Source organism: Trachurus japonicus, chromosome 13 (assembly GCF_045865225.1).
Source record: "Trachurus japonicus isolate A0001 chromosome 13, Traja_1.0".
Lineage (NCBI taxonomy): Eukaryota > Metazoa > Chordata > Actinopteri > Carangiformes > Carangidae > Trachurus > Trachurus japonicus.
This window is the reverse complement of record NC_140919.1, coordinates 26,315,209-26,327,325: the sequence shown is the minus strand read 5'-3', so window position 1 is coordinate 26,327,325 and position 12,117 is coordinate 26,315,209. Positions and strand designations below refer to the sequence as shown.

Genomic DNA, 12,117 nt, shown 5'->3' with positions numbered 1-12,117 from the left:
GTAAGCGATATTTTTGTGTTAATATAAGTCTTAAATAGTTATATCTTCCGACAGCAATCACTTACATAGAGTGTTTGGACCGAAACACGGGTCACTCAGTCACTCTGCTCTACTCTGAGCCGAGGAGAAAACTTTTCTCGTATCCTACAAGTTTTATCCAATGAGGAGAGAGAACGGCATGAAGGGCTGTGTGTGCAGCCAGAGCCAGTCTGGTGCAGCCAAGGGATGCGCCTGAATGTGGTGACGTAGGGACGAGGACCAATAGATCCATGACGAGGGCGGGGGCTGCTAACTCCATCGGCTGACAAGACGTTATGGTGCGTTCAAGGCAACTCGTAACTCGTGTTTTTCCGACCTGTGAAGTCGTACCAGTTCGATCTGGTACGAGTTCACGGGTCGGAAGTTACGAGTGGCCGTTATAGTGCACAGGTAAAACAGGTCGGAAAAACACGAGTGGGTTGCCTGGAACGCTACAAAGTCTTAAATCGTGACTTGAAGCTGTAATTTACGGTTTCAAAAGCCTGCCTGGAACGCAGCATTAGCCAAAACGACCGGATCGCTTACTTCTGCTTTAAAACAACTGAAAACAGCTTTATTGTATTTTATTCTTGGGAATGTGAACAGGGCAGCATTCATGTAGGCTACTTGAAATCTATTTTGCCTTTCTTCTATGAAGTTCAGAAAAAGGTAAATAGGCTATAGCAGGAATATTGTACAGATATCAAATGCATCACATTAAACAGGAAAAGTGCAATATCTATGCATCACATTAAACAGGAAAAGTGCAATATCTGAAGTGCAATATTTGAATATTGAAACGTGCAATTTTGACTGTCTTATTTACTGCACTTACTGTACTGTAGTGCAGCCATTCTCAACCTTGGGGTCCCGACCCCAGTTGGGGTCGCGAGATGATTTCTGGGGGTCGCCAAATCATTTTGGAAAAATATAAATATGCAAAATTAATTAATTAATTAATGTAGCGTCCGACCGGACGTTAGAAGGACGACGAGCGACTCTCAAACATGGATTGTATTACTCAAAACCAGTTACTGTCGGCCGTAACTACACCAAAACAATAACAACGAACCTGTCCACGTGTCTCATGTCTGCCCTTCTCATTTCACACAGACACCGCTCTCTCTCCTGCGCCTCACCTCACCTCATCACCACATAGGGCCATGCGTTCACAGACAGTCTGAAATCGCAGAACTTAAACTTAATCATTAGGCTACTTAAACATTATAACAGTAAAGGTCGTTACAGAGAGTTGTTTTAGTTGTTTTTTTTCGCTTCATTGTTTGTCCAAAATTAATTGTATCAAGCGGTATGGTTCTGGTCTGTGCGCGTGAGATTCTGGTAAAAACAGGTAATGGAGACACCTTAACTTTGAAAAAAAGTCTCAAATATCGCAAAAACATTTTTACGCTCTCATGAGGTGGTTTTCCAGACGTTATCGATATAAACGTGTATCGTAAAAGTGCTATTGAAACACTTATTTACATTTACACGTCAGTTGAGTTGTGTGTGTCCAGCTGTGTTGACTGGAGGGGATAAATGAACGACATGTTTCTTGGCATGCATTGCTGACCTGGGCATTGTTTCTTAATGAATTAGAAACATTTTTCTTATCATTCCCCTTTTCCGTGCATGGTTGAAGGAGACTGGCTTGCATCCACGCTCCACTCGCTCCTGCGCCGACAGGTCTTCGCATGTCACATAAACCAGCCCGGGTGTGTGGACACCGCATCAACTCGCCACCCGCATCTATTTAAACTACGTCACTTTGTTTTGTTCTTTTGCCCTGATGAAAACCTCCAGGTCGGAATATTGGCCATGGAGACAAAACTACAGCAGCCAATAGATTTTTTCAGCGCAGGGATCAAGAACTAAAAAGGCAAAAAAAAAAAAACCCACCGCGGACAGCGCTGCGCTTTATCCATCATGCGTTCACACTGGCGTGTGTGTGTGTGTGTGTGTGTGTGTGTGGGGGGGGGTCGCGGACAGAAGTGCATGTTAAATTGGGGGTCGCGACTCAAAAAGGTTGAGAACCACTGCTGTAGTGTCTGTATTGGCCGGGGTATAGTACTGTTGTGAGTGTGTGATGCTTGGAATGTGTGTGAATCAGTGATTGAATGATGTTGTGTGAGTGATGTACATTGTTTTAGTTATTTATTCTGTTTTTATTCTCTCATTTTTTGAGTCCGTAGCCTACCTGACTGTGCACCTTAAATTTTGTTGTACACACGTGTACAATGACAATAAAGTATCTTGAGTCTTGAATCTTGAATCAAATGTGAAGGTAATTATCTTCTCCATCATATGGAAATGGCTTCTATGTTCCTAAAAAGAGTTCATGTTGTAATGACAGTGACATTTAATGGTACCTAGCCTGTCTTTGTTTAGCATTTAGAAAATATTTACATATTTCATCCAAATGGGTTACATGGGCAAGACTACAGTGTAAGATCTTATTACCATGTTAGTTATGTTGAAACTACCTATACAGTATGTTTCTAAGGAACAAAGCCCACTACACTTTACAGGCAGTGGAACGGTAATTACGGTAATTAACTACGGTGACATTTCCAGCAGTTTATCTACCATTTGCTTTTGGGAAACAACTATTGTAGTAGTTACAGTTCTTCGTAGCTAAGACTGTGGGAATTACAATTACATCAGGTTAATTACACTGAAAGTACTCGACTATGTCATGGAAATGACACGCTATTTAGCCTACTCTGTAATTACCCAATACTTAGCAGTAATTCACGGCAATTCTACTACTACAACTTTACGTCTACTTTACTAGACTGTTATTTCTGTACAATTATTTACTACACAATTAAACATTATTTCCTGGCTATATTTCTCAACATTACTATGAAATAAATTTTTATTTCTTGGTTATTTCTTGACATTATGACGTAATTAATGGCCTGTAAGGGTTACCGATATATTTACTATGATAACAGATGTAGATGTACTGGGGCGGCGTTTAGCTCACTTGGTAGAGCTGCCGCCCCATGTTGAGGCTATAGTCCTCACTGCGGGCGGCCTCGGTTTGAATCCAGCATCGGGCAGCCCTTTCCTGCATGTCATTCCCCCTCTCTGCCTCCCCATTTCCTGTCTCTTTCTCCACTGTGCTATCAATTAAAGGCATTAAAAGCCAAAAAAATATACTTAAAAAAAAAGATATATATGTACTGCTACCTCATCCCTCTGACTGCAGGTAGTAACTAATGCTTAAGTCCAACAGGTTTTAGAGAGGCATGATCATCTTTACTTTGAGACTGTGAGACTGAGTGAGTCTTGGGGTACGATAGCCACAAAACTGGAGCAGAGCAGAGGTTATCGTGTGGCGAGGGGAGGGGAAACAACATGCTGCAGTGTTTTGAATTTGACCGCAGCAACAGTTTTGGCCTACATACAGCTCCTTTAAGGAATGAAGGGATACTAAAGTAGACATTAACCCCTTGTCACTCCTATAAATTCTGTAATATTCGCCTATCCAAGGCGTACCCAAAGTAAATTGAATGCTGTTCTTGAACTGTTTGGAGAATATGGATGGGCTTGGTCTCTTTTCACTGAATTAGAATGTTTTTATTCTCGCCTGAATTTTTTTGTTGCAATCAGATGCCTGAAGATGAGTGTAGCTGAGAATTTTAGCTGGAAAACACAATGGGACTACAGCATGAAGCCTTACCTGGCCCCAGTTCAAATTTGATAACAATCCTGCTAAAAATGAGTATTTTACACATGTTTTTCTAAGTGTATATCTAGGCGTTTTCCTAAAGTTGCCATTGACAAACAATACATGCGCCAAAGTGCAGCTTTTGCTGCAGCACATCGTTCGTTTCGTAATTTCATTGGAGGGGATGTTCCTCATGAGCAGCCACTCATTCGCTATTGCAGGCGGCAGCGGCAACCGTGTGTTTTGGACTAAATACTTTACTGGATTGGATTTTTGTCTGAATGTAACGACACCTGACACAAATCGTGAGTTATATCGACTTTTTACGAACTTTGTTAGCATGTTTATAGTCTGATTCGAGTGTTGCTGTGATGATTATATTTAGGAATGGTCGGCATATCTTTAATCACAAGAGTTTTAGCTTTCCAACGATATGTGGCATGACTATTTCAAGTGACTGGTGACATCCTGATGACACCTCCCTGATTAAAACCCCCCCCGACGGCCTGGCAACAGGTTAATAAACTGGCATTTTAGTCAAAGAGATCTGCATTCAAATGTAGTGTCTGTAGCGGAAAGACATCGCCTCCAAGATGTAGAATGTGTATTATAGAAGAGAAACACATTATCAGGACCACTGACTTACAGTATATCATGAGAATATCATCAGCAATATCTGAAAGTACAACTGTCAGGCCAGGGAAAACCCTGTAGCACTGAGTTTGCTAATTGAGTATAAAACTCAGCATGTGACAAATAAAACCGCTGCTGAACTGCTGTGTAGTTCAGCAGTGTGCAGCATTATTTATATCTGAAGCATAAAATAGAATATAGGCTCTGGAAGAAATAGAGCAAGGAGACTAGAAAGAAGAGGGAGCCACCAAAACAAAGACCAGGAGATGACCACTCAGAGAGAAGGAGAAAGATACAAAAACAGCAATGTATATAGTTCAGAGAATACAGTTTCAAATTGGAGGAGAGCGACAAAATGTAATTTCAGGTAATAGGACATATAAGACCTGTAGCCCCCCCCCCAACAAAGTAAGCCTCTGGGTCTCAGATCACAGAGCTGTGTGATGTGGGTGATGTAAAATGTGACTTCCAAAAGGAAGAAAATATTACAGGGATCACTTTTCACAGAGTAGAATGAGATTCAGTGGTGTCAGTGGAAACAACATGATGGTCAAAACTGATGAAGAAGAGGAAGAAATTTATTTACTGTTTTTTCATATCAATAAAGTTGAAAAGATGTGCGGGCTGACCTACACTTCACCACATAATAGACGCTTACATATGACAAAAATTTGGGATGTTTTCAGCCCGTACAGTACAGTTGTAAATAATGGTTGACAAGTTAGAAAGTATAATGACAGGAAAATATCCAACATGTTGGGTACACTGCTTGTATCAAATCTGCTTTGTACGACTTGAAAACAACAACCAAAAGAAAAGTTGAGCAGAGAAGCAAGGTGAGGTGTGCAGGTACTGACAGCTTTCTGTCTGGTCTGTTTAGAGCCAGAAAAACACACTTTGAGAATCTTTATATAAGTGTAAAGGATTAAAATGGAAGGGATAATGATTGAGATAATTGTGTAAATGAGTCCATAAATGTTATTTACACTGGTGTCAGAGCAGGCCAGTTTAACAATCGCATAATTTCCACAGTATACTCTATTAATAATGTTTCCACACAGCTGTAAAGGTGAAGTCAATGATAGCAAAACAGCAATAGCAAGAAAGGGACATAACCATATGACAGCAATAAGCTTGGCAACCTTTTTAGATGTCATATATGTGTTATATTGTAGAGGGTAACAGATAGCAAGGTATCTGTCATAAGACATGATGCCTAAGTTTAAAAACTCAACAGTGGCATAAGTGTAAACACAGAAAATCTGCAGGAGACAAAAAGGCTTAGACACAGTGTGAATGTCAGCGAGGATCTGAACCAGCAGGAATGGAAACAGTGCTGTACTACCATACAGTTCATTTACAAACAGGCTGCACAGAAACAGATACATGGGCTCATGTAAACTCCTGTTCATACAGATAACCACAATCAGCAAAACATTGGCACAGACTATCAAAAGATACAAAGACATAATAATAGTAAAATATAAATATTTGAAAACCCCAGTGTCAAAATAGGCACTTAGTATGAAATATGAGACCTTTGTAGCATTTACCATGATCCCTGTGGTTCATAAATCAGTAATAATACTGTAATAGAGCTAACTTCATAACATTTTGTTATAGATTTTTAAGGTTAATTCAAACCTACAATGCTGTAACTGTTTTGGACTGTGCACAGCTAACGCATTAAACTTCCACAGTATTCAATGTACACAAAGTGAAGAACTCAATTGAACTCAATTATCAAGGAAACTACTTTGAAACATTCCCCAAAGTTCCCCAGCTGTAGTGTATCATACTAAGGCAAAACATCATATATAGCACAGTTTATGACATTCACCTAACGTGGTCCTACCCTGAGTCCATCATAACTGAGCTGAGCCTCTGCTTCTGCTTCTTTTAACCTTCTCATACCGGAGACACCCACAGCAGCCAGCATCACACCACTGAGTGACCTCACTGACAAAGAAGACACTGTTTGATACTGAACTCATGTGAGAGCAAACTCTTATGAATAATGCAAAAAGAGCTCACTGAAAGCAAATACAGAGAAAGTGATATAGTTTCCTTTCTCTTTCTGGAAACATTTCAGCAGTGAACCTAGCTTGTAGATTGGATTGTTCCCTTCCACACTGTTTACCTACCTACCAAGATCTCTGTCTTGTTCAGATTAACCACAGTTCAGTCTGATTCACATGTGACCCAGGGCCGGTTCTAGGCAGGCATATATGAGGGGGCAGTCAGAAATGTGAAGGGGGCATCACTTTTTTTTCTCTGTACTTACAGTAACTTCATTGAATTGGGTTGTTGGCTATGTGTCCAACGCCAACCTGGAGAAGTGGATTCCACTTTGTTAGGCCTCTACCTTTAGACCTGTCCAAATAGGGGCCGGGGTGACCAACCAGGGTCTTAGAGCCCACATTTTTTACTGTTGTAATGCAAAGAGCCACATTATATGTGGGGGGGGGGGTCATATACCTGAAGAATTTTTGTGATTTTAAAATGTGAGTGAAGCATTCTGGTGTACTCTGGGAAGAGGGGGTGGGGTCTACTATGGTCAAGATTTACAAAACTGAAAGGTAGTAACAGAACATTTTAGAAAAGAACACTGTCCCTTTTTCGGCGGATTTTTGTGCTACTGCAGATAATTTTGTCAATTTGTAGGATTAAGATTATTAAGAGTAAGATTATTCTTCTTTCTGCTCCCTTTTGTTGAGATTTGGGAGGTTTTTGTTTTTATTGTAGCTTTGTTAAAATGCAAGATCATTTTTCTGACTGATTTATTGCCCGATGCCGTGTAGCTATCTCGCTTTCTTCCCCCCGCCCTCCGTCTTCGTTGTCACTTTGTTGTCACTTTGTTGCCGCTCCACAGAGCGCACATGGCTAATTAATATGCACGTGCTGACCATATATGGTTGTGTCTAGGTGTTCCGGGGACGGAGGTGTGTTCACGTGCGCAACTGCGCACCATTCTTGGATCCAGTTTGATTTATCAAAGTGAAATTGCGGAGAGTTGTGCACGCACAGTTTGATAGATCTGAAAAAGGTGTAAATATTTTGGGTGTCTTTTCGCGTAGGCCTAAGCAAAACATTTAGTAGCAGCAGTTTTACACTGCTTACTTACAGTTTTGATAAATGAGGCCCCAGGCCATAAGCCCAGAGCCCAGACGCTCACAGCTGCAGCTCCGCGGCTCATTCACCGCGCTGTCCGTGGTGCTGAAGGTGACAGGTTAACTTGACAAACTGCAGCATAGTTCTGTTTGTTTATCATGTGTGTCAGTTTTGTTTGTGACTTGATAGTTTAGTTGTTGAGATTAGGAACATCACTCCCTCTTGCCCCTGCGTAGAGCCGGCCCAGATGTGACCTGTGATCTAGCCAAGCTGTGTCCAGTTCAGTCCAATTTCAGCTAAATGTACAATTCAATTGGCAAAGCTAGCACCTTGATTGCTTGGCGGTGCTGCACATTACAAAAACACGGTTAGTTGAACGCACTTTAGTCTCCAGCGTCCTCCGGGAAGCACTAGATCCATACCCTGTTGTTACTGCAACCCAGTCCACTGCCTCCTGACCCCCTTTACTCTGCACATTGTTCCTTTCAGGAGGCTGAACCCCAGTAAATCCACAGTAAAGCTGATAGTGAGTCCTTTGAAGATGGTGACCTCTCTTTGTTGGTCCCAGAAACCCCTTTACTCTCCGTCCCAGTGGTGTCAAGCGTGATTTGCCCTTCAGGCTCTCCTGCCTGGAAGTCAGGCCCAACTCAGAAGCAGCACCACCACAGGGAAGCTCTGTGCCATGAGCTCCTTCACGGTCACCAGGGGAGTAACCCACTTCCAGTCAGCAGGCTTTGCATCAGACAACTTGCTCAACAGCTGGTCAGCACTCCAATTTCCACCATCTTCTGCCACCAGCTGGTCAGGTGGACAGTGTAACCATTGAGTTGCCAGGGTAAGTTTGGTACACTTTAGTCCGCTCTTAGGAGAACTAAGATTTGTTTGTGGTCCATTGTCAGGGTGATGATGCAAAAGTGGGGGATAGATGTGACTGAATAGTTAATCTCCTATGGGCATCGGCCATTACAATTTTACATTCGTTGTACTAGTTGTGTGACACTGACCTGTTCTGCTGTGTAGTGGGAGCTGTGGTACTCAGCAGCTGCCACCCTCCTGCCAGTTAAGAAGTGTGTGTTGCAGCAGTTCAGCTAGCATCCTGGTGTGTGCCCGTCTTTGGCCACCACATAGGAGGGCCGCTGTCTTGGCTCCTTGCATGCACTGGCTCTACACCTGTTCTGATCACCGTCATGGTGCTTGAAAGTCAGAAACATTTATTTGAATGGTGCGTTTTATTCTAAAATGATGTTTATTTTGAAAGGGTTTATGTTGTTTCCTCTTCCTCATTCACATTCTTCACTCATCATGTTTATAGCGGTGCTGAAGTCACTGATGATGTGTGAGTAATGTCATTAATGATGTGCAATTAGTGTTTAAGTTGCTTACCCTTTTTTACTGTGTTAGACAGCTCTCAGTGTGTTTTTTGCACTTGTTAAATGTCCGTTTTGTGACCATTTGCACAATCAGGGATTAGGCAAACTGTTTGACTGTTGTGTTAGCTTGCAGTTCCCACGGAATTTACATGCATAGGTTGGTTAGCACGTGTTTTATGGGTGGAGTGAGTACACATCCGCTACACATATCTAATGTGATATATATCCAGTTGCTAATTATAATACTGTAACAGTTTGATATACACACTATGAATGTATATTTTATTTCCTGTTTATTTACTGCTGTTTATTCATAATAGCATCAATAATTAAGACATATATTTTTCTGTTGTTTATTTTCAAAAACTATACTCTGTACAAGAAAATGCATAATTGTGCAACACAAACCTTTCAGTAAACAACCAGGGCTTTTTTTTCATCAATAATTCTTTTCCTTTGTTTGGAACAGAAGCTGTGGGCCCAAGCAAGCAGCAGTCCTATCCCCTGCTGGTCGTGTTTTCACGTGGTCCCTTTGTGTTGCTGTGCTGTTCACGGGTAGTGTAGAGTTTAGATTTCTCCCCTTTTGAGTTTTCTGCTGCCGTGGTAAGCCCCAGCCTTGTTGGTTCACTTGTCCTGTGTCAGCATGATGGCTCCATCTGGGTGCATCCCTTTGGTCAGTTATTCATTGCCAATTCTTGTTTATTGTTTTTAGATATTATAAAGGAATTTGTTAAATAAAATTGTAATTTTTATGAAGCATTTCCTCTAGGCCTGTGTGACTTAGAACTGGTGCTGCCGGCTAAATTTCCTGGGGATGAAATTAGCCCAAACACACACTCCCCACACAGTGCTCACACCACGAACATTAAGCCTTTCTCATTGTATCTGTACGTGCATTTCTCATCTAACTAACACTTTGATTCAGTCCAGCATAACATCAGTGATTGTCTATTTTATGTTGTGTAGTTTCTTTTGCTCTCCTTGGGTTTACAAAACCAGTGTACTCCTTGAACATACAGATACAGATACACTTACACTTTTCTAATTTTATCTAAATTCTACTGTACACATAAATACAAAAATTCTATTGCCACATATCTGGACAACACTGCATTGAAAATGTCAGACAACAAAAACATCAAAACAATCAGGGTGTTTGTATCAAATAACAAACATTATTCCCTTTGTTGAATTTTTTTAAAACCTTGTTCTAAATTTGAAGCTCTTCTATTGTTGTAAAGCAATAGGTGAGTGATCTACTGGGAGGGTTAATATGTAATGCTTAAACAGAATATAGACTGTCAAGCTTTTATAAAAACATCAGAACATTTGGAATCTGAGTTCAGAAGATCTGCTTTAATTCACTGGCTACAATGTTGAAGTAACTGACTGACTGGAGGTTTTGACTCATGTGAACAAGATTTTGATTGTTTAGAGGCTTTCGCACAGGTGATTTACGGCTATGAGAGGTGTGGGCTGACCTACACTTCACCACATAATAGACGCTTACATATGACAAAAATTTTTGATGTTTTCAGCCCGAACAGAACAGTTGTAAATAATGGTTGACAAGTTAGAAAGTATAACGACAATAAAATGTTCAACATGTTGGGTACACTGCTTGTATCAAATCTGCTTTGTACGACTTGAATAAAACAACCAAAAGAAAAGTTGAGCAGAGAAGCAAGGTGAGGTGTGCAGGTACTGACAGCTTTCTGTCTGGTCTGTTTAGAGCCAGAAAAACACACTTTGAGAATTTTTATATAAGTGTAAAGGATTAAAATGGAAGGAGTGATGATTGTGATAATTGTGTACATGAATCCATAAATGTTATTTATGCTGGTGTCAGAGCAGGCCAGTTTAACAATGGAATAATTTCCACAGTAAACTTTGTTAATGATGTTTCCACACAGCTGTAAAGGTGAAGTCATTGATAATATACAAACAACAATGACAAGAATAGGACATAACCATATGCCAGCAATAAGCATGGCAACTTTGTTAGATGTCATATATGTGTTATATTGTAGAGGGTAACAGATAGCGAGGTATCTGTCATAAGACATGATGCCTAAGTTTAAAAACTCAACAGTGATATAAGAATAAATACAGAAAATCTGCAGGAGACAAAACGGCTTAGACACAGTGTGAATGTCAGAGAGGATCTGAACCAGCAGGAATGGAAACAACCCTGTACTACCATGCAGTTCATTTACAAACAGGCTGCACAGAAACAGGTACATGGGCTCATGCAAATTCCTGTTCATACAGATAACCACAATCAGCAAAACATTGGCACAGACTATCAAAAGATACAATGACATAATAATAGTAAAATATAAATATTTGAAAACCCCAGTGTCAAAATAGGCACTTAGTATGAAATATGAGACCTTTGTAGCATTTACCATGATCCCTGTGGCTCATAAATCAGTAATAACACTGTAATAGAGCTAACTTCATAACATTTTGTTATAGACTTTTAAGGTTAATTCAAACCTACAACGCTGTAATTGTTTTGGACTGTGTACAGCTTAAGCATTAAACTTCCACGGTATTCAATGTACAAAAAGTGAAGAACTCAATTATCAAGTAAACTATTTTGAAACATTCCCCAAAGTTCCCCAGCTGTAGAGTATCATACTAAGGCAAAACATCATATATAGCACAGTTCACCTGTCCACTGTGGTCATATTCAGAGTCCATCATTACTGAGCTGAGCCACTGCTTCTGCTTCTTTTAACCTTCTCACTTCAGGAGACACCCACAGCAGCATCACACCATTAAGGGACCTCACTGTCAAAAGATGCTGTTTGATACTGAATTAATGTGAGAGAAAACTCTTATTAAATGCATAATGCAAAGAGAGCTCACTGAAAGCAAATACAGAGAAAGTGTTTCTGGAAACATTTCAGTTTATGTGCATCTCATCATCTAGTAAAACCGTCCAATTATAGTAATCTTTCCTGTCCTGTCCAGATGTATTCCTAAAATGTAGCACTGAACCTGGTTTGTAGATTAGATTGTTTTTCTTACACACTGATTGGTTAACACAGAGATCTTTGTCTTGTTCACATCAACTACAATTCAGTCTGATTCACCTGTGACCTGTGATCTGGCAAAGCTGTGTCGGGTTCAGTCTAGTTTCAGCTAAATGTACAATTCAAAGTTAAAGTAGACCGGTTTGTTTGTTTTTGGCCTCTTTGCTACTAACAGGGAGTGATGTTAATTACACACACTGTTAGTTACAGACAGAGGGAGACGGGCAAATCAGGACAGCTGTCTGTCTGGGGTCCTCAGCAGCTAATC

At 40.5% G+C, this 12,117-nt stretch overlaps 2 protein-coding genes across 2 annotated transcripts; both read right to left on the bottom strand.

Moving 5' to 3' along the window:
- Positions 1-4,910: 4,910 nt before the first annotated feature.
- Positions 4,911-5,899, bottom strand: LOC146976075 (olfactory receptor 11A1-like). The gene has a single exon (XM_085794457.1). It carries the CDS (start codon positions 5,881-5,883, stop codon positions 4,957-4,959), a length of 927 nt encoding a protein of 308 aa, XP_085650583.1. The 5' UTR covers positions 5,884-5,899; the 3' UTR covers positions 4,911-4,956.
- A 4,171-nt stretch (positions 5,900-10,070) lies between these two features.
- On the bottom strand, positions 10,071-11,559 carry LOC146976074 (olfactory receptor 11A1-like). Its single transcript, XM_085795599.1, has one exon. The coding sequence runs from the start codon at positions 11,217-11,219 to the stop codon at positions 10,290-10,292; it is 930 nt and encodes a 309-aa protein (XP_085651725.1). The 5' UTR covers positions 11,220-11,559; the 3' UTR covers positions 10,071-10,289.
- Positions 11,560-12,117: the final 558 nt, after the last annotated feature.

Excerpts from the sequence above, each read along its gene's own strand:
- LOC146976075 (XM_085794457.1), bottom strand. The coding sequence starts at position 5,883 with ATGGTAAATGCTACAAAGGTCTCATATTTCATACTAAGTGCCTATTTT.
- LOC146976074 (XM_085795599.1), bottom strand. The coding sequence starts at position 11,219 with ATGGTAAATGCTACAAAGGTCTCATATTTCATACTAAGTGCCTATTTT.